We start from the raw sequence: 23,198 nt of genomic DNA, 5'->3' as shown, positions 1-23,198 counted from the left end.
ATGCAGCCTGAGATCACATTAGTTTGGGGGCAGCCATCTCAACATGGGATAATATTGAACCTTCAGCCAAAATCTTTTTCATGAAAAATCTTTTTATTTTACATCCATCCCCATCCTATTTTACTTCAGGGCGTTTAGTCTATCATTTCGTCTGCTTTAGGTGCTTTCGAACCCTGGTTTGGTCATTTAAAATACCAGACGCTATACCTAGTTTTAGGTCATCTGCAAATTGAGTAAGCATGCTTTCTGCACCTTTACCCCAGGTATTACATAATGTTGTGTGGTAACCTCACCCAGCCAGCCAGTGTCTCTAGGACTCAGTTTCCCCATCTAATAATGAAAAGTGAAGAGACGAACTCTAGTACTAGAGCTTGTGTACTACCTGTCAGACACCACACCAAGCCCTTTGCAAGTACCTCGATGTTAATTAGTCACACCAGTTCTATGAGGGAGGCATTATGATCCGCCCCATTCTGCAGATGAGGAAAACAAGGCTTGGCAGGATTCGAATCCAGTTCTGTCTGGCACCCAATCTGATGCTTTTAGCCACAGCGGCTCATTGCCTCCCTCAGATATGATCTGGAATAGAGCCGTTGGGCCCCCAACAGCAATCTTCTTACAAGTTGCTAAACAGCACTCCTGGGGCACCCCTCAAAGATCCCCAAGTGCCACGCAGGGATCAGAAACAGTACAGAGCTGCAAGCTGAAGGGGAATTCAGAAAGGAATACCAGATCCTTCAATTATGACGTGTGCGTGTCTTGTGTGTCTGTGTAGGTGCCTGTGTGGGTACAGATGATCAAAGACAAATGATGATCACAGAAAAGCGGACCTCTGCCCCCCGCCATGCCTTCAGAGCAAAGTGGATTAAAAACTTCAAGAATGACTGAAGTGAAGGTGTTTGCCAGCTCTGTGGAATTGGGGGTTTGGCGTCAGAACTTCAGGTAGGTTTCTCTACACAAAGAAGGAGATGTTTCTTACACACCTGGTTAGTAGTCTGGGAGTCGGGCCCACCACACACCAGAGCCAGATGATTCAGCCACATGGCCTCACTCCGTATTCCCAACAGCGCTTGAAAAAGACGCTATTTTCAGAGCTTCGTCTGTGGTAAAGCTAATGAGGTTTAATCTTGCAAGTGAGAGGCTCTCCCCAAGATCCTACGGGGACAGTGCTTCACTTTACATTTGTAATTTTTAAGATCCCCCCACAAACTGCAGAAACTTCAGGCCCTACAGAACCTTCTCTTATTGCCTTCCCCATTTTATAGATGAAGAAAAATGCGGCACAGAGATGTCAAGCAAGTTACCCAAGGTGGCAGGGCCAGGAGGTGGTGAAGTTGGGATTCAAACTCTTAACCCCCTCAGATGAACCAACAAGGGCTTGAGTTTTCCCAGGGGATTCATGTCTTTAAATGCAGTACTGGGTTATGTTTCAATTTCTGTATTTTAATCAGTTAAGAAATACTTTATATTGGGACTTCTCTGGCAGTCCAGTGGTTAGGACTCTGAACTTCCACTGCAGGGGGCACAGGTTGGATCCCTGGTCCAGGAACTAAGATCCCACATGCGGTGCAGTGTGGCCAAAAAAAAAAAATGCATTGTATTAACTGCTTAAAGGGCATTGCTTGATTGAGAGACTGAGTGCTTGTCAAACAAACGGTGATTCGCAGTTACTCAGTCCTTTTATCACTTAGCTGAACACTGCCAGCCCCTGGCGTAGCTTTGCCTATGAAACAATTTAAAATTATTTTTATTATAATAACAAATTTATAGTCTATACCCATCATAGATCACTGGTTAAAGACAAAAATCCTAAAAAACAAAATTTGATGCTGAAATACAAGTTAATTGGGAAAAAAAGTTAATGAAAATATTTCTGTAAATTCCTCCGATCTACACACTGCTTACATCTGATCATAATTTTCACATGTTATTTGATACATACTGTTGAGACCGCCAAGAATCCACCAGGATAACTAAAGTGGGTCCCTACCTTACACCTGTGCCAAAATTAATTCCAACCTATTTTATTTTATTAATTTTTTTGGCTGTGCCACTCAGCTTACAGGATCTCACTTCCCTGACAGAAGGACTGAACCCAGGCCATGGCAGTGAAAGCTGGAATCCTAACCACTAGGCCACCAGGGAACTCCCTCCAACAGATTTTTTTTTTTAAACTATACATAAAAAAAAAAGAAACCATAAATGTGTCAGAAAAAAATGGGCGTATTTGTGTCATAATCTTAAGAATGGAGGCCTTCTTACGTATCACAGAAAAACCCCAAACCATACAAGAAAATGATCTGTTTCTCTACATCAAATTGAAAATTTTTCCTGAGTTAAGAAAAAAGAAACACACATACAAAGTCAAATGACAGCTGAATAGGAAAGGAAAATATTTGAAATCTATCACAAAGAGCTAATTTCCCTTATCTTTAAAGAGCTCCTATGAATCAGTAAGGATAAAAGACCAATAATTCAATAGAAAAATAGGCAAAGGACGTAAACAACTAGTCAGCCCCCAAAATGCAAATTGGTCTCAAATGTAAGAAAAAAGAACCTTCATCCTCAATTACAGTAAGTGAAATACAATGAGATAGCATTTCGCATCCACTAGGTTGACAAAGATCAAAACGTCTGGTGGGGCTTCCCTGGTGGCGCAGTGGTTGAGAGTCCGCCTGCCAATGCAGGGGACACGGGTTCGTGCCCTGGTCCGGGAAGATCCCACATGCCGCGGAGCGGCTGGGCCCGTGAGCCATGGCCGCTGAGCCTGCGCGTCCGGAGCCTGTGCTCCGCAACGGGAGAGGCCACAACAGTGAGAGGCCCGCGTACCGCAAAAAAAAAAAAAAGAAAAAGAAAACGTCTGGTGACCACGGTGGGGCAAGGATATGGTGACATGGCCGTTTTCATCATTGCTGGTGGGAAGGTAATGGTACGATTTCTATGAAGAGCAATTTAGCATATTCTTCTAAAGGTCAGCACTCACATACCCTTTGTTATGGGTTGAATTGTGTCCCCCCACCAAATTCACATGTTGAAGTCCTAACCCTCAGCACCTCAGAATGTGATCCTGTTTGGCAATCAGCACATTACGGATGGAATTAGTTAAGATGAGGTCATACTGGAGTGGAGAGGGGTCCTCATCCAACATGACTGTTATCCTCATAAAAAGGAGAAATGTGGGCATACACACACACACACAAGGAGAATGCCATGTGAACATCAAGGATGAGATGAGGTGATGCAGCTACAAGCCAAGGGACACCAAAAAGTGCCAGCAAACCACTAGGAGCCAGGGAAGAGACCTGGAACAGATTCTCCCCGACAGCTCTGAGAAGGAGCCAACCCGGCCCCACCTGATGTCAGACTTCCAGCCTCCAGAACTGTGAAATAATAGATTTCTGTTGCTCAGCCATTCAGTTTGTAGTACTTTGTTACAGCAGCCCTAGCAAACTAAGACACTCTTTGACCCAGCAAGATGAATTCATCCTACTATGTATTTGTGCAGTTGCAAAGTGGTGAGCAGATGGGGGTCTACTTGCAGTGTTGTTTGTAATAGCTAAATGTCAGAAACAACCTAAATGTCTTCTCAGTCACAAACTGCCTAAATATATTATGGAATTATCTCGGGCTTACCTGGCGGCACAGTGGTTGAGAGTCCGCCTGACGATGCAGGGGACGTGGGTTCGTGTCCCGGTCCGGGAGGATCCCACATGCCGCGGAGCGGCTGGGCCCGTGAGCCATGGCCGCTGAGCCTGCGAGTCCGGAGCCTGTGCTCCGCAACGGGAGAGGCCACAAGAGTGAGAGGCACGCGTACCAGGAAAAAAAAAAAAAAAAAAAAAAAAAAATTATGGAATTATCTCAAAGGTCTATTAGGAAGTGAGAAAAGCAAGGTGCAGCTGGTTGTAGAGAGGGCCTCGTTTGTATAAAAATAAAGAGAAACAAAGCAGAATGTATGTGAGCAAATATTTGCTTGTAGCTGCATAGATTCTATCTGGAAAGATACACAAGAAATTGCTAACTTCAGTTGTTCCTGGAGAACAGAAACACTTTAAGGACCATGGAAAGGAGATTTTGGTTCTACTCAAAACACACGTGTACCTTTTGAACCTTTTACATTGTTTATGTAACAGCTGTTCCCCAAAAAAAATCTGTGTATAACATCAAGATGCCTCTAGTACTTCAAAAACCAACAGGAAAAAGAAAATATAGCCATTTTAGCTTTTCATCTTTCGGAAATAACAGCTATTCATACCTGAAATGGGTTATTTGAGGAGATATCTTCTCTCTTACCTCTTCGTTTAGAAACAAAGCACAAAATGTGTTTTGAAAATAACCAAATAAATCACAAAAATGAAGCACAAGATGCCAAAATTCTAAACTCCCATGTATTGAAAGCAAATCTATTTTTTAATTCATAGCATGTAGTTAAATTTCAATCTATAATGACAATTTCAGCATACATTCAGTCTCCAAATCGAGCCTAACAAGATATTTTCAATTCATTTGTCTATAAATCTTAATTTTCCTCATAAAATTAATTTAAATTCTATTAAACAGTTGGCATCATTTATTAAACAGGAAAGGGTCAAAAGTAGCCTTTAAAATAACAAATCTTACAAAATATACACTTTCTAATACAACCTTTGGAATCAGACCGATCTAAAATAAAATAAATTTTCTCAAAATATCGTCTTACCTTGCAAAAAAAAGAAATTATCTTCTTTATTCGAAAAAGGGTTTGTGAGGTCATTGATCGCTGTGAAAACAACTGGAGTGTTCAAACATGTTGAGAAATACAACCTGGGCTCATCCTGTATGTTTGTGCAAGCTGCAAAGTGTACAACTCCAGGGGGCGCCATTGAGATCATAATCCAAATTATGCAGTACACTGCCTGTGCAACCGGGCATATCAATCCTGTGCCTACTGAAAATGTTGGGGGTCGTGGAAGGCTTTTGGGGAGGAGAAGGTAGGTGTCAGAGGTGGGGTCACATAGATTGGGAGGCCAGAATCTCATGCATACAGCCTCCCATCTCTCCAGGTTGACCTCCCTTGTGGAGGCGCTGGCAACAGAAATATCCTGAGTTTTCTCTGAGCCTTACAGCCTTGGTTTTCCTAAGGTTGGTGGCGGGAGGACCATCTGCCAGGGCCTACAATCATCTCCTTGGCCTGTACAACTCAAAGTCCTCTTTAATCACTTAGCAGCTGAGAAGCAAGGCCAGAAGAAGAGACCCCACCATACTCTTCATTTTACTCCTACCCTAAAGGAGGCAGAGGTGGCTAGCGCAAGAGGAGAGGTGGAGGCAGCCGAACCTGAAATGACATTCAGGACATTTGGCCTCCGGGACCAGCTCTACCACTGCCTTTCTGTGTGATCTTGGCAAATCTGTAAGCCTTTCTGGGCTTCTGCCTCCCTGTTTGCAAAATGAAGAGGATTATTGCCATTCTTTCTCTGTCTCTTGGAAAAACACACAAGAGAAGAGAGAAAAACACAAAGCTATGATTTCACAGGGAATGCGTAGAAATTCAAGCATTCCAATTATTATCATTAAACATCCAGAATTTGTCAGGAGGCTCTGAGCAGCTATAAAACCTCAAGCAAATCTCATGACCTCCCTGGGCCTTCGTTTTACCATGTACCAAATGGCAAAGCTTGAATTAGATCAGCAGTTTGCTGACCTTTTCACCACTAAGGGTCTATTTTATTATTTCCAAACCATCCCCACAGACCTCACATTTTGTAAGATTTTATCCCCTGTTATTTAGCTGTATTTTCCTATTAGCTGTATTTAGGTAATTATTGTATACTTAAGAAATATTAAGTAATTATTGTTATCATTATAAAGGATATTTTTGGTTGTGAGTGACAGAATTTATGGGCTTACATAGGCAAAGAGTCTAGAACTAGGAATAGCTTCAGGCAAGGCTCGATCCAGCAGCTGTTACCGAGGACCAATATTCTTCCTAGTCTCTTGGCTCTGCCTCCTCTGAACTGTCACAAGGTGGCTTCCAGAAACTCTTGGGACTCCTTGCTTTTCTCACTTGTGACTGTTAAGAAACAGAGAGCTTGCTGCCCGGGGGCTTCCCTGGTGGCGCAGTGGTTGAGAATCCGCCTGCCGAGGCAGGGGACGCGGGTTCGAGCCCCGGTCCGGGAAGACCCCACACGCCGCGGAGCGGCTGGGCCCGTGAGCCACGGCCGCTGAGCCTGCGCGTCCGGAGCCCGTGCTCCGCAACGGGAGAGGCCGCGACAGTGAGAGGCCCGCGTACCGCAAAAAAAAAAAAAAAAAAAGAAAGAAAGAAACAGAGAGCTTGCTGCCCGGTTAACATAAAGAAAAGACACAGAATTGAGACTCATTAACCTGATTAGCCTGATTTGGATCATGTACCCTTTCCTGACCAATTACCAAACCTGAAGGATAAGATGTATTGATTTGCTTAAGCCAGTTAGGCCCCACTGCTGGAATGGGGTCATTTCTGACCAGATCCCATGGCTTGGAAATTCCCAGCACTATTAGGAAGGGGGAATCGGACGAAGGGTGCTGGAGAGACACGAGCAAGTTTCCTGTGGTGTGTTTATCAACCAGCGATATCTCAAACAGCCCATCAGAACTTCTGACCAGCATGTGAGCTGTGCATTAGTGACCTCCGGGATCTTGTGAACTGGTCTCAAAGACAACGTCATCTATGGATGGCCACACTGACCATGTGAGTCGACGTCAGCCCAGCTGTGGTTAGACTTGGCCCAGACGCAAGTTCACCCGTGAAGCTTCTAGTTCTCTACTCCCACCCAGCCTTTCAGACATGGCTCAGCTGGAGGCCCAGGTGAACCTCAGACTCCCCAGTTCCCAGGCCTACGCCTGCCCTTTTCAGATACAAGAGGACATCTGTGAGCTGGGTTTGGCAAAGAGGAAGCAACAGAGATGTCCACAGCAAAACATACCTGGAACCCCAGCTGCCTCGTTCACTGACTCACCACAGATTTACCAACATCTGTGCCAGGTCGTGTCCCAGGGACCCATCTTCAAGGAGTCACAGTGAGGCGGGGAGACAGTGGTGCCCCAGACCATTACAGTTCAGCGTGGAAACACAGTGAAGCAGACAGCAGAGGGAGAGGGGCAGGCCCCTTCCCATCTCGGGCCAGAGGGCATGAATGTCCACCCCAGCACTGTCAGCAGCAGGACCACTTCAGCCCAGCCTGGACTCTCCTGGCCCGAGGGAAGCTATCTCTGGTAGCTTCAAGGATCTCACCAAAGTTGTGCCCCCACAGTACAGATTGGGGAGCGTTCAATCCCAGGACTGGGGACCCAAGGTTCTGCACACCATCAGGGCCTTGCAGGATTCTCTCTGGCCCCTTCAGTGCAGTGGCTTTGGGGCTGGGGAGGAGTGGGAGTGGGGGTAGGGGGACAAGCCAACTCACCCTTTTGCCTGCCTTCAGACCCCGCCTCTTCCTAAATCTTCAAAACCAGGTGGGATTCGCTGGTTAAGCAAGCACACAGCGAGGCCAAAGGGGTTCCCTGCCACTGCTCTCTCCAACAGACACCTGAGATTCTACTAGTCCTTTGAGTAAGGCATTGCCCTTATCAGGTCCGCAAGTAAGTCACCAGTATTTCTGAGCACCTGTGTGGGTCTGAGCTCCCTGTGTCTGGCAAACGGGGCCAGGGATGCCTGGGATGGAGAAAGCCTGGCTAGTCCCATTCTCAACTTTTCTGAAATTAACTTGCCATGTGGCCAGAGGCAAGTCCCTTTCCTGCTCTGCCTCTCCATCTATAAAATAAAGGTTCTGGGATAATCAGTCTCTATGGCGCTTTCCAGCTCTAACAGTCCAGAATGTGAGCGTTCAAGGTTCAGCAAAGAACAGGGAGCAGGGATGGCTAAACTGGGGGAAGAGGGGGGCCATCTGGTCAGGACCTCACAGACCAAAAGGATAGATATAGATATACATATAGATATAGATATATAGATATATAGGATATATAGATATATACCAATAGAAATGAACAAAGCCATCTGACCTTCTTACCTACAAGGCCCACGAAATTATATACATATTTTTTAAATAAACTTTTTAATTTTGGAATGAATTTTCAATTTACAAAAGAGTTGTAAAGATAGTACAGAGAGTTCCCGCATACCCCTCACCTAGTTTCAGTTTCCCCTAATGTGATCATCTCATACCACTGTGGTACATTTGTCAAAGCAAAAAAAAAAAAAAATTGCTACATCTCTATTAACTAAAATCCAGACCTTATTTGGATTTTACCAGCTTTTCCATTAATGCTCTCTCTGTTCCAGGATCCAACCAGGAACTATATTGCATCCACCCGGCATGTCTCTTCCTGTCCTCTGGTCTGCTTCTGTCTTTCCGTGGTTTTCGTGACCCTTTCAGTTTTGAGGAGTCCTGATCAAGTATTTTGTAGAATGTCCTTCAATGGGAGTTTGTCTGAGGTTTTTCTCTGGGGTTACAGGTTTGGGGAAGAATACCACAGGGTTGAGCTGCCCTCCTCATCACATACTGTTGGGGGCACATGAGAGCCACTTGACTTATCATGGGGTGGTGGTAACCTTGATCACTCGGTCAAGGTGGTGTCTGCCAGGTGTCTTCACCATACACTTCTATTGTTCTCTTTCCCTACTCTGTTATTTAGAAGCAAGTCAGTAAGCCCAGGGCACATTCAAAGGAAGAGGAGAGGATAATTAGCCTGGAGAAGGGAGAACCTACATGTGTTATTTGTAAGATTTGTCTCTACCCCGGCCCCACCCAGCTAGTTATTTATTCAACAATTTATTTCTACCAGTACCAACTCAGGGATATGGATTTTATACTTTGGGTTACTATCTAATACTCCATTATCCATTTTATTGCTCTTAACTGTTTCATCTTTGGCCATTGGGAGCTTTTGGCTCCCGAGTCGCTTTGACACACTCCTTTTGAGTTTGGGGCACTTCCTAACTCTGGCACCACAAGACACTCCAAGCTCACTTTTTTCCCTGTCCCAGTCCTAGAATCAGCCGTTTCTCCGAGGAAGTAATATATTTTTAAAACAAACCCTCCAATTATCTTGTCAATATTCCAAATGTACTGCACTGCATTTGAATACATGATGAAAGAGTTCATTTGTTCAACTGAATTTTAAAACATACTTCAATTTTTATAGCTCCTAGTGTGACAAGTCTTTTTTTTTTGGCCATGCCGTGTGACATGTGGGACCTTAGTTCCCTGACCAGGATCGAACCCACGCCCCCTGCAGTGGAAGCGCAGAGTCTTAACCTCTAGACCGCCAGGGAAGTCCGACAAGTCTTTTTAAAATATATTAGGAGCCTCAAAACATGGGAGGGATCTGGCCCTTTCTCCATTTCCAGGAGGGCTTGTGGAACTGAACCTCTGCGGCCACACTACTAAGACTTGGGGGCAGCCTGCCCACGCTTCCTACAGTGGTGACCTAGCTCCTGTGTCCTTCCCAGTCTGAGCTGCCTGGTGGAGCTACCAAAGTCCTAGGTAATTCCTGGGACCTTTCTCTCTCCAGCCTCTCCTCGGCCCCCCACCCCCCACCCGCCCAGGGGGCGACCAGTCCTGGAGCTCTGCAGACCCCACTCAGGCTAGCCAGGTGCAAGCAGGTGGCAGGAGAGCAGGAAGGCTCCAGGAAGGAAGTTGGCAAGCCCAGCCACTCAGACGGGCGTTCAAGGGTTGGAGGTGGGGGTGGGGGTGGGGTGGAGCGGGTGGGCTGAGCGCATTAGATCCAGAGGGCTCCTGGGGATTCGGGCCAAAGTTTGCAAAATCCAGCTAGAAGTGGAGCAGGGTTTCCCCGGAGCAGTCCTGGGTTCTGCAGAAGAAAGTCAGCTTCTCGGGAAAGAGCCGCCTTCATGAGCCGGAAGAGAGTGAGACTGCGGCTCACTCTGGAAGGACACGGAGCTGCATGACTCATCGCCCAGTCCTGCTGGCTCCGTCTGGCACAGTGCTGGGCAGCACAGGGCCTGGGAGTACGGGCGGAGTCCCAGCCCGGTCCTGGCCCAGGAGGCGGTCCAGGCTGGCTATCACAATCCGGCACGTAGGGACACGGGCAGGGTGCTGTGGGAGCACCGAGGAGGAAGAAACTCAGCACCAAAGGAGTCTGGGCAGGCCTCACAGAGGAGGTGACATCATCAAAAAGAGGAATAGAATTGGCCAGGCAGCAGTAGGGAGGGAAGAAGGGGAGGGCACTCCCGGGGCTGAGATAGGAGATGCAAAGGCACAGAAGTGTCTGCAAGGCGCTGGCACAGTGCCTGCCGCCCAGCAAGTACTCCATAAATGCGAGGCATTATCGCTGTGGTTGACTTATCATCATTATGATTATTAACCTGGACTCATTACTTAATATTTTTACTACCGTAAAGGTAGTTACTACAATGAATGAATGTCTAAATATACTGCACTTTTCACTGAATTTTTCCCAACTATAAAAGGGGCTGTTCTGAAGATTACGCCTACAGTACACACAGCACTGGGCAGGAGTAGTGGTGAGCACGTGTGCTGGCACACGGAAGGAGCCTCGTTTTCCCCCTCTCCTGGAGGCCAGCCCCTGGGGGGTCCTGTGCCTGGGAGACACATTAGAAGAGGTATTTGGGGGTCTTTAAAGATGACCAGACAACAAAGCAGGGACTTGGCTGGGTGGGATCATTGGTGGTTTCAAAAGTGACAAAGGTGGCACCTGGTGCCCTGGAATAGGAGCTCCTGGTCCTGGTTGCAAGTCTTTCCAGCTGGGACAAGGCAGGTTGTACCTGCCCTTCTATCCTGGCAAGGTCCTTATTTCAGAAAAAATTGTACCTGGCCCTGGATGGGGGCCCAGCTCTGTGTACCTGCTCCAATCACGGTGTACCTGTTGAGTGTTCCTATCTCAATGCGAAAAGTGCCTGCCTGGGTGTACATGTCTTGATAACTATGGCTCTGCCTGCAACCGTGTGTGTGGACCAACGCCTGTGTCCCGTACTGTACCTTCGGCGTACTTAGTTAGGTCTGAAAGTACGCGGCTGTACCTGTGCCTGTAGCGCCGTTCACTAGGTCTGCCCGTGCCTAACTCGGTGCGCATACTTGGTTCAGCCTGGGCTTACCTTACGCCTGCGGGCCGTGCACTCCTGCCCTGCAGATCTCCTCGCCGCGGGAGGCTAGAGGTTCACGGAAGGGGCAGCTGCCCGCGCCCCATGCCCGGATTCCTGGCCAGGCCTGGCGCTCTCGGGTTGCGGGGGCGGGGCCTGAGGCCGGGGCGGTGTGGGGAGGGACGGGGCGGTGATGGGGCGGGGCGGGGGCGGAGCAGGAAGGGGCGATGGCCGCTCCGCCTCCTGCCGTCCGGGCCGGCTCTCGCCCGCCCCTGCCCGGCTTCCGCGTCATGGTCCCGGGCGCCACCTCTCCGCCCACCCGCCCCGTATAAAAGCGCCGCCGGCCTGGCCCCCGGGACTCGGCCCCAGGGAGATGCCGCCGGCCGCGGCTGGCGCACGGCGGGGTGAGGGGCGCGCGACGGGGAGGGGGCGCGGGGGCGGGCTTAGGGGGCGGGCGGAGGAGCGGATGGGAAGGGCTTTGGCTGGGACTGACCTGAGCGGGAGGGACGTGGGGCCGGTCGGCTCCGGCCTCTCCTATCCCCAGGATCCTCCCAACTTAGTCCAAGTCGGAGGATCCTGGGGGTAGGGAGACCGAGGTCCGGAGGGGGAATAGAGCGCTCGCGAGGCTCTGGGCCGGGACACCCTCAGCGTCACCGAGCTCGGAGACCAACCAGAGTTTCCCATCAACTTTTCTCTCTGGTGGGTCACCCCGGAAACTTCCCCTCCCCCGGTGCGGGAGTCCGGCCACGGGCCCCGCGCCTCCTGGCCTGGGCTCCGAGCACTGGGCAGGCGGGTGGGAGGAGGCCATGGCTTCAAGGGGGAAGCCCCCCCTGCCCCCCCCCCCAGCGCAGTTCCAACCCAGTGGGTTTCCATCTGAGAGCCCCGCCCCGCAGCTGTCGGGGCGCGGCGAGGTCCTCGGAGGCCTCCCAAGACTTCTGGGTACCCTGGGTTGGCGGGGGGCTGGGGATGGGGTGGGAGGAGGGGTCAGACTGCCTAAGTTCAAATCCTTGCGCCATCAGCTAACAGCTGGATGACCTAGGGCAAGTTCGTAACGTCTGTGGCTCAGTTTCCTCCTTTGTATTATGGGAATGATGCTCCCTAGCTGGGAGGGCTTTTGAGAGGATAACAGAGGTAACACGGAAGACGGCTTTGCATTTTGCATACTGCCACCAGTCCGTGTGGTCTCATCCTGTTGGATGGGGCGGGGTCAGGAGAGGGGTGAGAGAGAGAGAGCCATTCCCCATCCCTAACCCTCATGGTTGTCATATAGGAGCTGTGACAAGTGCCTTCCACCAGTCCGAGCTGTGAGTGGCCGGTGGAGAGAGAGGCCCACCCAGGAAGTCACCCCACCATGAGTCTGTGGGAGCTTGAAGACGGCCACAGCTGCCGAGGGACCCCCAGGCCGGCCCAGGAGTCCACGGCTGAGGAGGCAAGGACTGCAGAGCTGCAGATGAAGGTTGACTTCTTCCGGAAGCTGGGCTACTCATCTGCTGAGATCCACAGTGTCCTGCAGAAGCTGGGGGTCCAGGCAGACACCAACACTGTGCTGGGCGAGCTGGTGAAACATGGGTCAGCGGCCGAGCGGGAACGCCAGGCATCTCCGGACCCCTGCCCTCAGCTGCCTCTGGTCCCCCGGGGTGGGAGCAACCCCAAGGCCCCCATCCTGGAGCCCTCTCCCCCCGAGGAGGACAAGGAGGGCAGTGACCTGAGGCCCGTGGTCATCGATGGGAGCAACGTGGCTATGAGGTACATGTCACTTCTGTGGCCAGGAATGGTGGCCGTGTGTCTCTGCACCTCTGGTAGAGAGGATTTCAGAAAGGAGTTGGACCTCTTCTCCAGACTGGTCTAGAGGAAGGGACAGCCCTTTATGGAGGCCCTGCTGTGTGCCAGGAGGCTCCCTTAATCCTCATGGCTTCTTGGAAGTGGGTTTTAGGGATGTTTGAGGGAGCTCAAAGTGTTGCTCAGGGTCACACGACTGGTAAGTGCCGGAGCAAAGATTCGAACTCAGGTCCTTCTGTCTCCAGAGTTACCTTATGCTCTTCAAGAGGGATCAGACTGTGGGCTCCAGCTTACTACATAGGAGCCTTCTTTCCTCCTCCATGAGATGGGGCTAACCCACCCCTCAGGTGGTGGTTGTGAGGAGTGAATGCACAGAACCTGGAGAGAAGTAAGGGCTCATCAATCAGTAGTAGTTGTTGTTATTGTTTTACTGTTATTCAGAGTCTGGGACTGCTGAGGCCTTGTCCCAGACCTGGGCTCCCATGGAAGCGGGCCCAGCCACTGAGGCCTTTGTAGCTGTGACCAAGAGTAGCCTTGAGGATCTGGCTCTACGTCAGGGGTGTGGGTGGGTAGCTTGATGCTTTGGCTCCAGGGGAGCAGTGACTTGGGTCACTTCTGCTGGAGCCATCTGTGCTGGACTCTGGGCTCTGAGGGCTCCCCAGGGGGCAGAGCCAGGACTCAGCCCCGTAACCATCCCCCCTCTCCCCTATGCAGGCTCGGGGGGTGGTGGGGGAGGGGAGGGGCGGCAGGAGGTCTGCCGCCGACCCCAGGGAGCCCAGACTTCCCTTCCATTCAGGCCCTGCCCTCTGGCCCTGCTTTCTCCCAGTCCTTTCAAGGCAGGCTGGTGAGTCAGGGTTGGGTGGGTGGTTCACAAGGAAAGGTTCCTGTGGGTGGATGGGGCGATCCCAGACACAGTGTGGAGTGGGAAGGGCTCCTTCCCTGGCTTCCCTGAGGTCTCTCAGGTGGGCTGCCTAAGGCCTGTATGCCTTTGTCCCCTCTGCCCCTCCCACACCTGGCCCACCTGGCCCAGCTCAGCTGTCTGGCTGGTCCTGGCCCAGCTCAGCAGGTGTGCAGGTGGCCCTCTTCCAGCCACTTTTGGCTGGAAGTCAGTCTTCCCATCTCTGAAATGGACTGAGCCTAGGTGGAAATTGAGGAAAGCTGGCATCCACAGGCCAGCGGCCGCTGGTCCCAATATGTGCCCTGAGAGTTAGGGGATCCCTCTCAGGCTCCAGCAGTGTTTGGCTGGGATCAGTCAGTGACTCCCTCCTCTAGGGGCGTGGGCTGGAGCACTGAGCCCCTGGGGCAGCCATGTGCTGTGTGTGTTTGTGTCCCGGCAGAAGGAGGAGGGGCCTGGGCGGGAGGAGGGGCAGGTGGTGCAGAGGGTGGCCAGAGGCCGAGCCGCAGGGGCTTTCTGAGCTGGGGCGGTAGCAGGAGGGGAATTCCAGCCTCAAACTTCCTGTCTCAGCTGCTGCAGGGTTCCTGCCCTCCTGCCCCCTCCCGCCCAGAGCAGGCGGGCCAGCCCCTGCCATATGCAAATCGTGGGGAAATTCACCTCTGTTTCCTTCTAAGGGAATTTTTCTCCACTAGCTGGGCCCAGCCCAGGCAGATCTTTTCACCTGGGTAGCCTGCCTTTTGGCCCTGCCCTCTGCCCTAGGGCGGGAGCCGCTGAGCTGGAGTCTCCTACAGAATCGCACATCTTACCAGTGTCTCGTTAGACGGGCTGAGGGGCCCTGACCTTCTGGGCCGACAGATCTGTGGTGTGGGATGGGAGGATGTCTGGTTTTCCTGTGCCAGCACAGCTTCCTCCACAGCAGCGAAGGGGGACTAAAGTTAGCTGTAGAGAGGCACTCCTGGCTTGGGAGGGCAGGATCTGGGCTTGACTCGAGGGACTGGAACATGTGTTCTACTTCTCCCAAGACTAAGGCTCTGACTACCTGCTTAAGGGATATTCTGGGGGCTAGGGCGGCTGAGAGCAGACTTGTCCCCAGCCAGGATTTCTGATGCCCGGAAGCAGTATACTGTCCTGGAAGCCCCGGTGTCCCATGAAGTCCCAGGGCTTGCAGGTGCTGGCCTGGGATGGGGCATATGCAGGTACACATGTGTGTATAGAAGGAGGCAGGTAAATGCATGTGCAGACTGCGTACCTGAGACAGGGATCCAAGGCAGAGATGATCCCATCCCCACATTTCTGGGGAGACAGAAGGCCTAGGGCAGGGGGAGGCACTGAGCATTGCGAAGACAGACCTGGGACCTGACCCATCCTGCCAGGTCAGGGAAGGCTTCTCAGAGGCAGTGACACCTCACCTGGGTCCTGACAGAGGAGAGGAATTTGCCAGATGCATGGTTTTCCCTGTTCCCAGCCTGCCCCACCCTCTGAACAGTTTGTTCAAACTCAAGTTTGGGAGCTTTTTTTTCTTTCCTAAATAAACCTCAGCTCTTCTGTTAGGGGCAGGAAGGCAATCCAGTACCCCCAGATGTGGGTTCAAGTTCTGCCTCTTACCAGTAGCCAGGGAACCTTCGATGAGTCTCAGAGCCTTGTAAGGATGAAGCAAGGAGGTGTGCGATGTACCTGGCCTCCAGCAGGTGCTTGGTACCCACCCATCCCCGCTCCTGGCCTGCTGTCAGGGTTGGCACTTGTTTTTGTACTGTCTTGGCTTCAGCACCCGTGCTGGCTATGAGCACAGCCTCTGGGTCTGCGTTTCGGTTGGACCACTGCTACTGTGTGATGCTGGCAACTGGTTGCCCTCTGTGGACCAGTTTCCACACCTGAATAAAAGAGCAAGTGGGACTTCCCTGGTGGTCCAGTGGTTAAGACTGCGCACTTCCAAGGCAGGGGGCTCGGGTTCAATCCCTGGTCGGTCAACTAAGATCCCACATGACACGCAGCACAGCAAAAAAAAAAAAAAAGTGGGGTGGGCCAGGGCCCTTTAATGATAGTACCCTCCTCAGAGACTTGCTGGGTGATTCAGTATTGAGCTTGGAGATCAGGGCCTGCCTCACAGCTCTCAGTAAGTGTTAACTTTTATTATAAGCAGGCCAGCGGATGGCAGGGAGGCCCCACCTGGTGGGGATGAGCCCTGCCTTCGGGCTGGGCTTTGCCTCACCTACAGTTTACGGAGACCTTCAGCCCTGGGAGCCCCCCACCTCACTCCCAGACAGCCTCCGTGCCCGCCAGCTGCCCTACCTCCCTTTCTACTTCTCTTGGGGCTCCAGCTATTACCGCCCCAAGCCAGCCACAGGATGTGGTTGGCCATGGAGTTGCCTCTTTTGCGTAACGCTTATTCTGTTTTATGTGCCAAATATGAGAGTCTGAGTTGTTCGCTGAGGGGCAGGGGCTGTTGGGGTGAGAGCCCCAGCCGACCCCTTCCAGCCCCCTAGCCTGGTCCTGGAGCCCTGCCATGACACCCAGTATTACCTGGGAGCCCCCTTCCATTCCCAGGAAGCCAGCTGGAACCTCCACTTTGTTGGACTGTCTTTGGTCTCAAGAAAACAGGAACGTTGTCCCACTGACGTGGGCCCTTCTTAAGGAGGCTGCAGACCACCCGGCCCATTTTTCAGACAGAGAAGCTGAGCCAGAGCAACCTCAGAGCTTGCTTCTCGAGCCAGCCACATTTGGATGGGGTGGGGTCTGGTCCACGGCAGTGGGATGTCCCATTTCCCAGCTCTCCTGCTGGCAGAGTCCCCAGAGTCTTCCAGACCATCTTTTTGCCTCGGGTCATGCCTTCTCCAAAAGGGCAAGAAGAGAACAGGGAGTCCAGGCGTTCTGGGGAATCGGCAGTCCGAGGAAAAGCAGTTCCTTTCACTTTCAGAACGAAAGGCCTCACAGCTGCCTCCTGCCCTCCTGCCCTCCTGTCCACCTCGCCCTCCTCAGTCCCAGCCCCTGCGGTTTGAGCAGGACTGAACTGTAATCCAACTTTAATCCGGAGCAATCTGGTTTCTCCTTCCCAGCACCCACCCTCAGCCCTGCCGAGCCGGCGAGGGAGGGGTGGTGACTCAGTCAGCCTGTGTTCATCTGTGTCCCCATGGTCCCTGTGCCTTTCCCCCACCCCCAGGTGTGTTGTAAGCGGCCTGACCCTTCCCCATGTGGGGAGCGGGTGCTGCCAGATTCCTGGGCGTTTCCTCACTGTCAGGAGACGGAACCGCAGGGAAAGCCCCGGCTCTGGATATCCCAGGCGGTGTGGGAACCAGCAGGGAATACAGGCCCTAGGCCCCCGGCCAGAAGGCGGGGGGCTGAGCCCAGCGGCTCCACCGGCCAGGGCAGGGGCTGGAGCGCAGCCCACCTCCCTCCTGTGCGGGCCTGGGAGCAGCGGGCCGACCCCGTCCTCCTCTCCTCCCCAGCCACGGGAACAAGGAGGTCTTCTCTTGCCGGGGTATCCTCCTGGCGGTGAACTGGTTTCTGGAGCGGGGCCACACAGACATCACTGTGTTTGTACCTTCTTGGAGGAAGGAGCAGCCTCGGCCCGATGTGCCCATCACAGGTGAGTGGCACCTCTGAAGGGGCGTGGTCTCCCTGCCCCAGGAGCCCCTATTCTCCTCAATAGAGACCCTTTGGGTGTGAGCAACAGCTTCTAGGCCCCAAGCAGGGACCAGCATTCTTTTCCTGGCTTTTGCTGTCCTCGGCATCCCTGCTCTGAACAGCGGTCCTTGGAGATCACCTTGGGCAACCTCTGGCTCCGGGTCCCGGGCACCTCCCTCATCTAATGGTGGCATGCTCTTGCCATGTCCCCAGCGGCACAGGGGCAGCGTGCTGTGACGGCTATGCCCCTGGGCTCTAGAATCCTGGCTCAGTCCCTTCTGGCTCTGAGCCACTTGCACCTCATCTGAGACGCGGGATGGGGCGAGGATTTGATAAACCCGCAGGGTTGGTTGTGAGGATCACATGGGTTAATACACGTACGTGCTCAGAAGAGCGCCTGGCGCATACACAGCAAGTGCCAGCTGCTAGCATTGCTCTTACATGAGCCCCCAACCTTTGGGAGGAGAACCTGAGTTTATTTCCCTGGAAGTCTTGAGATCTGGGGGCAGGCTGGCTGGGGCCGCCCGCTCCAAGAAAAGCAGCCCCTTCTGGGTGGGTCCTTCTGTCCTGGTTGAGACACTCCTCTGGCCCCAGCTCAAGCCGCGGCTCATTCCTAGATCCCTCGAGAACAGGCTGGGCATGACCAGGCCTGGTGTCCAGGAGGGGGAAGGAGGCAGCCCAGCTCTACTGAGGAACCTTCCCTGAGCAGGACCTGCCAGCCTGTTCTCCGGGGTTCTTGGTCTTTGGGCAGCAAACTAGGCGCCAGGCCCAGCGAGGGCCTGGGCCTCAGCAGTGGCCTCTGCAGAGCCTCTTCCTGTTCCCGCGACCCTGGAGTTGAGAGTCCTGCGTCTGGCAACCGGGGGGTCAGGGAGCCCCGCGAGCTGGCTCTGGGTCCAGGCTGGGCCCTGACCTGCGCCCCTGCTGCCTCCCAGACCAGCATATCCTGCGGGACCTGGAGAAGAAGAAGATCCTGGTGTTCACGCCGTCCAGGCGCGTGGGTGGCAAGCGCGTGGTCTGCTATGACGACCGCTTCATCGTGAAGCTGGCCTTCGAGTCCGACGGCATCGTGGTCTCTAATGACACTTACCGGGACCTCCAGGGCGAGCGGCAGGAGTGGAAGCGCTTCATCGAGGAGCGGCTGCTCATGTACTCCTTCGTCAACGACAAGTACGTTCCTGCCACCGCCGGGACGTGCCTGTGGGAGGTGGGGAGCTGGGGCAGCTCTGCTGCGGGGCCGTGGCCTTGGGCCCAGGCAGCAGGCCCCATGTAGGAAGGGTCAGGCTGGGACCAGACTGGGGCTTTCTAATTTGGGGGATGGAGAAGGAGCATGTGGGACAGGATGTTGTCAGGCTTCCAAGAGAGAATCTCCACTTCCCAGCACCGAAGCTCTGACCAGAGGCCAGTGGATGCAGCTTTAGATTCAGATGTTCGGCCTCAGCGAGCTCCCAAGCAGGAGAGTTGCCCTAAAGGCGCCCATGGCTGCGGCCTTCTGGACTGGGGCCTCCTCCACTCCCTTGGGACAGTACCCCCTAGAGCCCAGGGATGTCCTGCTGGGCAGACACCAGTTTTAGGAGCTGCCCTCCTCTCTGTGCTAGCGAGGCTTCCTGTCCTGCCCGCTCCTCGGCACTGGGAAGTCCCCCTTCATGTCTCGCACCTCCTCCGCAGGTTCATGCCCCCTGATGACCCCTTGGGCCGTCACGGGCCGAGCCTGGACAACTTCCTGCGTAAGAAGCCACTCATGGCCGAGCACAGGAAGCAACCGTGTCCCTATGGTAAGACCCCCAGCTCCACCCTCCAGGGCCCTCCTCACGCCATCCCCTTCCTCTCTTGCCGAAGTCGGCCTGCGCCCCACGTTCTTTCTCTCAGGGACCCCCCGCCCCATGTTTCCTGTGCTACCCCCTTCCGTCTCCCACTCCCTGGTTCTAGAGCCCCCCCGGCTGAGAGCCCTCCTTAATTCTCTCCCAGGGAGGAAATGCACCTATGGGATCAAGTGCCGATTCTTCCACCCCGAGCGGCCAAGCCGGCCCCAGCGCTCCGTGGCTGACGAGCTCCGTGCCAACGCCCTCCTCTCGCCCCCCAGGCCGCCGAGCAAGGAGAAGAGTGGCCGGCGGCCTTCACCTTCCTCTCAGCCCGGCTCTCTGCCAACAAAGCATGAGCAGTGCAGCCCGGATGGGAAGAAGCCGGGGGCCCAGGCGTCCCCGGGGACTCACCGGGAAGGCCTGACACAGACCTTCACCCCGGCAGGCAGGAGCCTCCCAGCTAGTGGGGGCAGCGGCAGCGGCTTTGGGCCCTCAGACTGGTTCCCGCAGACCCCGGACTCTCTCCCGTATACCTCCCAGGATTGCCTGGACTCGGGCATTGGCTCCCTGGAGAGCCAGATGTCAGAACTCTGGGGGATTCGAGGAGGCGGCCCTGCTGAGCCGGGCCCACCTCGGGGCCCTTATGCCGGCTACCGCCCCTATGGGGCCGAGCTCCCTGCCACTCAGGCCTTCTCTGCCTTCGGCCGGGCCGTGGGTGCTGGCCACTTCAGCGTCCCTGCTGACTACGCACCCCCGCCCGCTGCCTTTCCACCTCGAGAGTACTGGTCTGAGCCATACCAGCTGCACCCACCCACCCCAGTCCTGCAGGAGCCCCGGGTGCCGGGCCCAGGGGCTGACAGGGGCCCCTGGGGCGGGGCAGGCAGCCTAGCCAAGGAGCGAGCCAGCGTGTACACCAAGCTGTGTGGCGTCTTCCCCCCGCACCTGGTGGAGGCTGTGATGGGGCGCTTCCCACAGCTCCTGGACCCCCAGCAGCTAGCCGCCGAGATCCTCTCCTACAAGTCCCAGCACCTCAGCGAGTAAGCCGGCCAGCCGCCCGGGCAGCACCTCCGGCCTCCGAGGGCTGCCTGGCTGGGCTTTGAGGCTGGACAGAGGGAGGCTTCAAGTAGGGAAGAGAACCCACAAACCAAAGATACTGTACGATTGGTTCTGGCACCTCTAGGCGTTCTGCCCGAGGGGTCAGGAGCGATCACCCTGTTGACGCACATTGTGTCTGTAGTTCAAGGAGACGCTGCCAGTAACGGCTGTCAGTCCGTGGCTGAGGCCCAAACCCTCCTTTCTCTCAGAGGGCGGGGAGGGAGGCAGCGGGGAGCAGAGGCCTGGGCTGGGGGCCCTCTGCACGGCCCCCCACCTCCGCCCCGTCCCTGGGATGCCGGGCTTGGCCGGCTCGTTGGGCACCGTGTGCCCGCCCTCCGTGGGCCTTCCTCTAAGCCAATGAGGCCCCGTCCGTGCTCTAGCGGGCACGGGGCTTCATGTTAGTAAGCAAGATGCTTCTTAAGAACCCACTTCCGTCCCACTCTGTGCTCCTATCCTCTGACCACCCCGCAGGGTCAAGGGCACTCTGCCCCACCCTCTCCTCCTCCCCTCTTCCTCTGTATTCAGAGCCATCTCGCCCTTCCCCAAGGGGGACGTGTGTATGTGTGTGTACAGGTGTAAATGTTAAATATTTTAACTGGAAAGCCCTTGCCTCTCTTCACACACCAATAAAGCACAATGTGAGCCCCTCTTAAGAGGCGATGGTCTTTGTTGCTTCCGGGTGGAGCCGGCTCCTGGGTGATTGATGGAAGGTCAGCAGGTGGGCACCCCGGATCTGCCTCCACACCAGCTCCCTGACCCTTCTCTGGAAGGAGGGTTTTCTGAGTTCTACCGAGAGTGCTCTGTCCCTTGGGGTAGAGGAGTCCTTCCTGAGGCCTTGGGTCGGGCCTTGAGAGGAGGCGACTGTGGACACACGGGCAGAGTGTCAGGAAGCAGAAGCATGAAGCTTGGAGTCCTGAGGCTGCAGCGTGGGGAAGGGGTGCTGTTGCGGGACAGTAGGGGGATGGATCAGGCTGGCCCCTCCGTCTGCCCCGTGACCAGAGCTGAGCGTTCCAGGAGAGCCTGTAGAGTGGGCCTAAGGGCTCAGCTCTGTCCCGTCCTCCCAGATCTTGCCCTGCTTCAGGCCCGGAGTGGAGTAGGGGGCACTGGGGTGGAATCAGCCTGGAGAGGCCCTGCCAGGGTAACCTCCAAGCAGGAGGTTAGGGGTCCCTGGCCCCAAACACAAGAACAGGTTCTGCCACCACGAATGTTACCTGGGGCAAGTGACTACCCCTCTGGGTCTCAGTTTCCGCATCTATGAAGTGGGGATGATGATGGCACCTACCTTACAGGGCTGTACCTTACAGGAGGATGTGAGATCATCCGTGTTGCGTTCACCTCCACCCACCATCTCAACCTTCCCGTCTGTCCCTGGAAGGGAAAGGGCCAGGCAGGAATACACAATTTTTTTTTTTTAAATAAATTTATTTTCTTTATTTTTGGCTGCGTTGGGTCTTCGTTGCTGTGCCCAGGCTTTCTCTAGCTGTGGCGAGCGGGGGCTACTCTTCATTGCGGTGCACAGGCTTCTCATTGCGGTGGCTTCTCTTGCTGCGGAGCACGGGCTCTAGGCACCCGGGCTTCTGTAGTTGTGGCACACGGGCTCAGTAGTTGTGGCTCGTGGGCTCTAGAGCACAGGCTCAGTAGCTGTGGCGCACGGGCTTAGTTGCTCTGTGGCACGTGGGATTCTTCCCGGACCAGGGCTTGAACCCATGTCCCCTGCATTGGCAGGCGGAGTCTTTTTTTTTTTTTTTTTTTAAATATCTTAAATTTTATTTATTTAAAAAATTTTTTTTAACATCTTTATTGGAGTATAATTGCTTTACAATGGTGTGTTAGTTTCTGCTTTACAACAAAGTGTGGCAGGCGGATTCTTAACCACTGCACCACCAGGGAAGTCCTACACAATTTTTTTTTTCAGATAAAAATGAGGTATAAATGTTAAATATTTTAAGTGAAAAGCTGGACAGTCAGATGATCCCCAAACACCATCAGCAGTGGAAAAAATAGTTTTAAGAATTACATCTTTGAACATTTCACCCAATTTGTACTTTCTATTTGTGAAGCTTTTATTGTATCTATTTTTTTCTAGAAACTGCTTTCCCACAGAACGGCTGTGCAGCATGTTGTAGGAAAGGCCACCCCGGTGACCCCCCTGCACATTAGGGTCCCACCCGCCCCCCCGCCAGTTGCTCTTGGCCCAGAACGCTCTGTAGAAGCCTGCACTTGAGGCGGGAATCCGCGCGCACGATGTGATAGGGACTGCAGCAAACGTTACTTCCAAGCCCCCAGGTCGAGCTCTTCCAGGGGCTCTGTGCCTGCCGCGTCCAGCCGCCTCAGGACGCTTTACCTGCACCAGGAAATGTCGCTGCCTCGTTTATAAAATAGTTTTTCCAGTCGAGAACTGTATTCCAGATTAAAGGCTACTTATGGGCCTTTGTGTTTATAGACAGGAAGCTAAAATACCGGACTGTCCAGTTCATTATCAGCCGCTGACGAAGCTGAGTGACTTGCCCGAGGTCCCACGGAGGAGGACAGACGCAGGCAGGGCCTCTGCTTGGGGTCCCCTGGCCCCACAAACCTGAGGAAGAGAGGGACCCAGACACTAGTTCGCAGTGACTCTCGGGCCCCTGAGGGGGATGGAGGTGGTGGGGGTGCCCTCAGCCCCGCCCCTCACAGCCCCGTGGAGTTACATCTGCATGGGGACCCTCCAGCGGGAGGGCTGGCCTGACCACCCCGCGGCCCTGCTCACGGCAGGTGCGCCAGCAGTCCCACCCACGCGGCCCCCTCTCCGCACACCACGGGGTGGGGAGGGTCGTGAAGGCCGTGAGGCCCCACGGGAGGCCTGGAAGGAGAAGTAGGCCGACTTCACCCCTCCACCCATCCCACCAGCCTGCTCTCCGTAAACATGAAGGCTCACACTTGGTTCCTGACCACAGCTGAACTC

At 54.0% G+C, this 23,198-nt stretch overlaps 1 protein-coding gene and 1 long non-coding RNA gene across 5 annotated transcripts; one reads left to right on the top strand and one right to left on the bottom strand.

Annotated features, from left to right (window-relative positions):
• Positions 1–933: 933 nt before the first annotated feature.
• LOC129391923 (uncharacterized) lies at positions 934–11,189 on the bottom strand. Its single transcript, XR_008616803.1, has 3 exons — positions 11,084–11,189; positions 3,634–3,767; positions 934–1,723 (listed from the first exon to the last, which is right to left on the bottom strand). It is a non-coding gene; the product is annotated as an uncharacterized lncRNA (long non-coding RNA).
• A 179-nt stretch (positions 11,190–11,368) lies between these two features.
• On the top strand, positions 11,369–22,832 carry ZC3H12A (zinc finger CCCH-type containing 12A). Of its 4 annotated transcripts, none has more exons than XM_055083401.1 (6): positions 11,369–11,472; positions 12,339–12,637; positions 17,186–17,325; positions 18,296–18,530; positions 19,029–19,135; positions 19,329–22,832. In XM_055083401.1, exons 2-6 carry the CDS (start codon positions 12,420–12,422, stop codon positions 20,201–20,203), a joined length of 1,575 nt encoding a protein of 524 aa, XP_054939376.1. In that variant the 5' UTR covers positions 11,369–11,472; positions 12,339–12,419; the 3' UTR covers positions 20,204–22,832. The 4 variants fall into 4 exon arrangements, with proteins under 4 accessions (XP_054939376.1, XP_023981490.1, XP_007101583.2 ...); XM_024125722.3 differs by having other exon boundaries at positions 12,339–12,814; XM_007101521.4 differs by lacking the exon at positions 11,369–11,472 and adding an exon at positions 11,573–11,767 and having other exon boundaries at positions 12,339–12,814.
• Positions 22,833–23,198: the final 366 nt, after the last annotated feature.

The sequence above is a fragment of the Physeter macrocephalus genome, unplaced genomic scaffold (genome assembly GCF_002837175.3).
Source record: "Physeter macrocephalus isolate SW-GA unplaced genomic scaffold, ASM283717v5 random_1724, whole genome shotgun sequence".
Lineage (NCBI taxonomy): Eukaryota > Metazoa > Chordata > Mammalia > Artiodactyla > Physeteridae > Physeter > Physeter macrocephalus.
The sequence above is the reverse complement of the archived record's forward strand: the minus strand, read 5'-3'. Positions and strand labels throughout refer to the sequence as shown.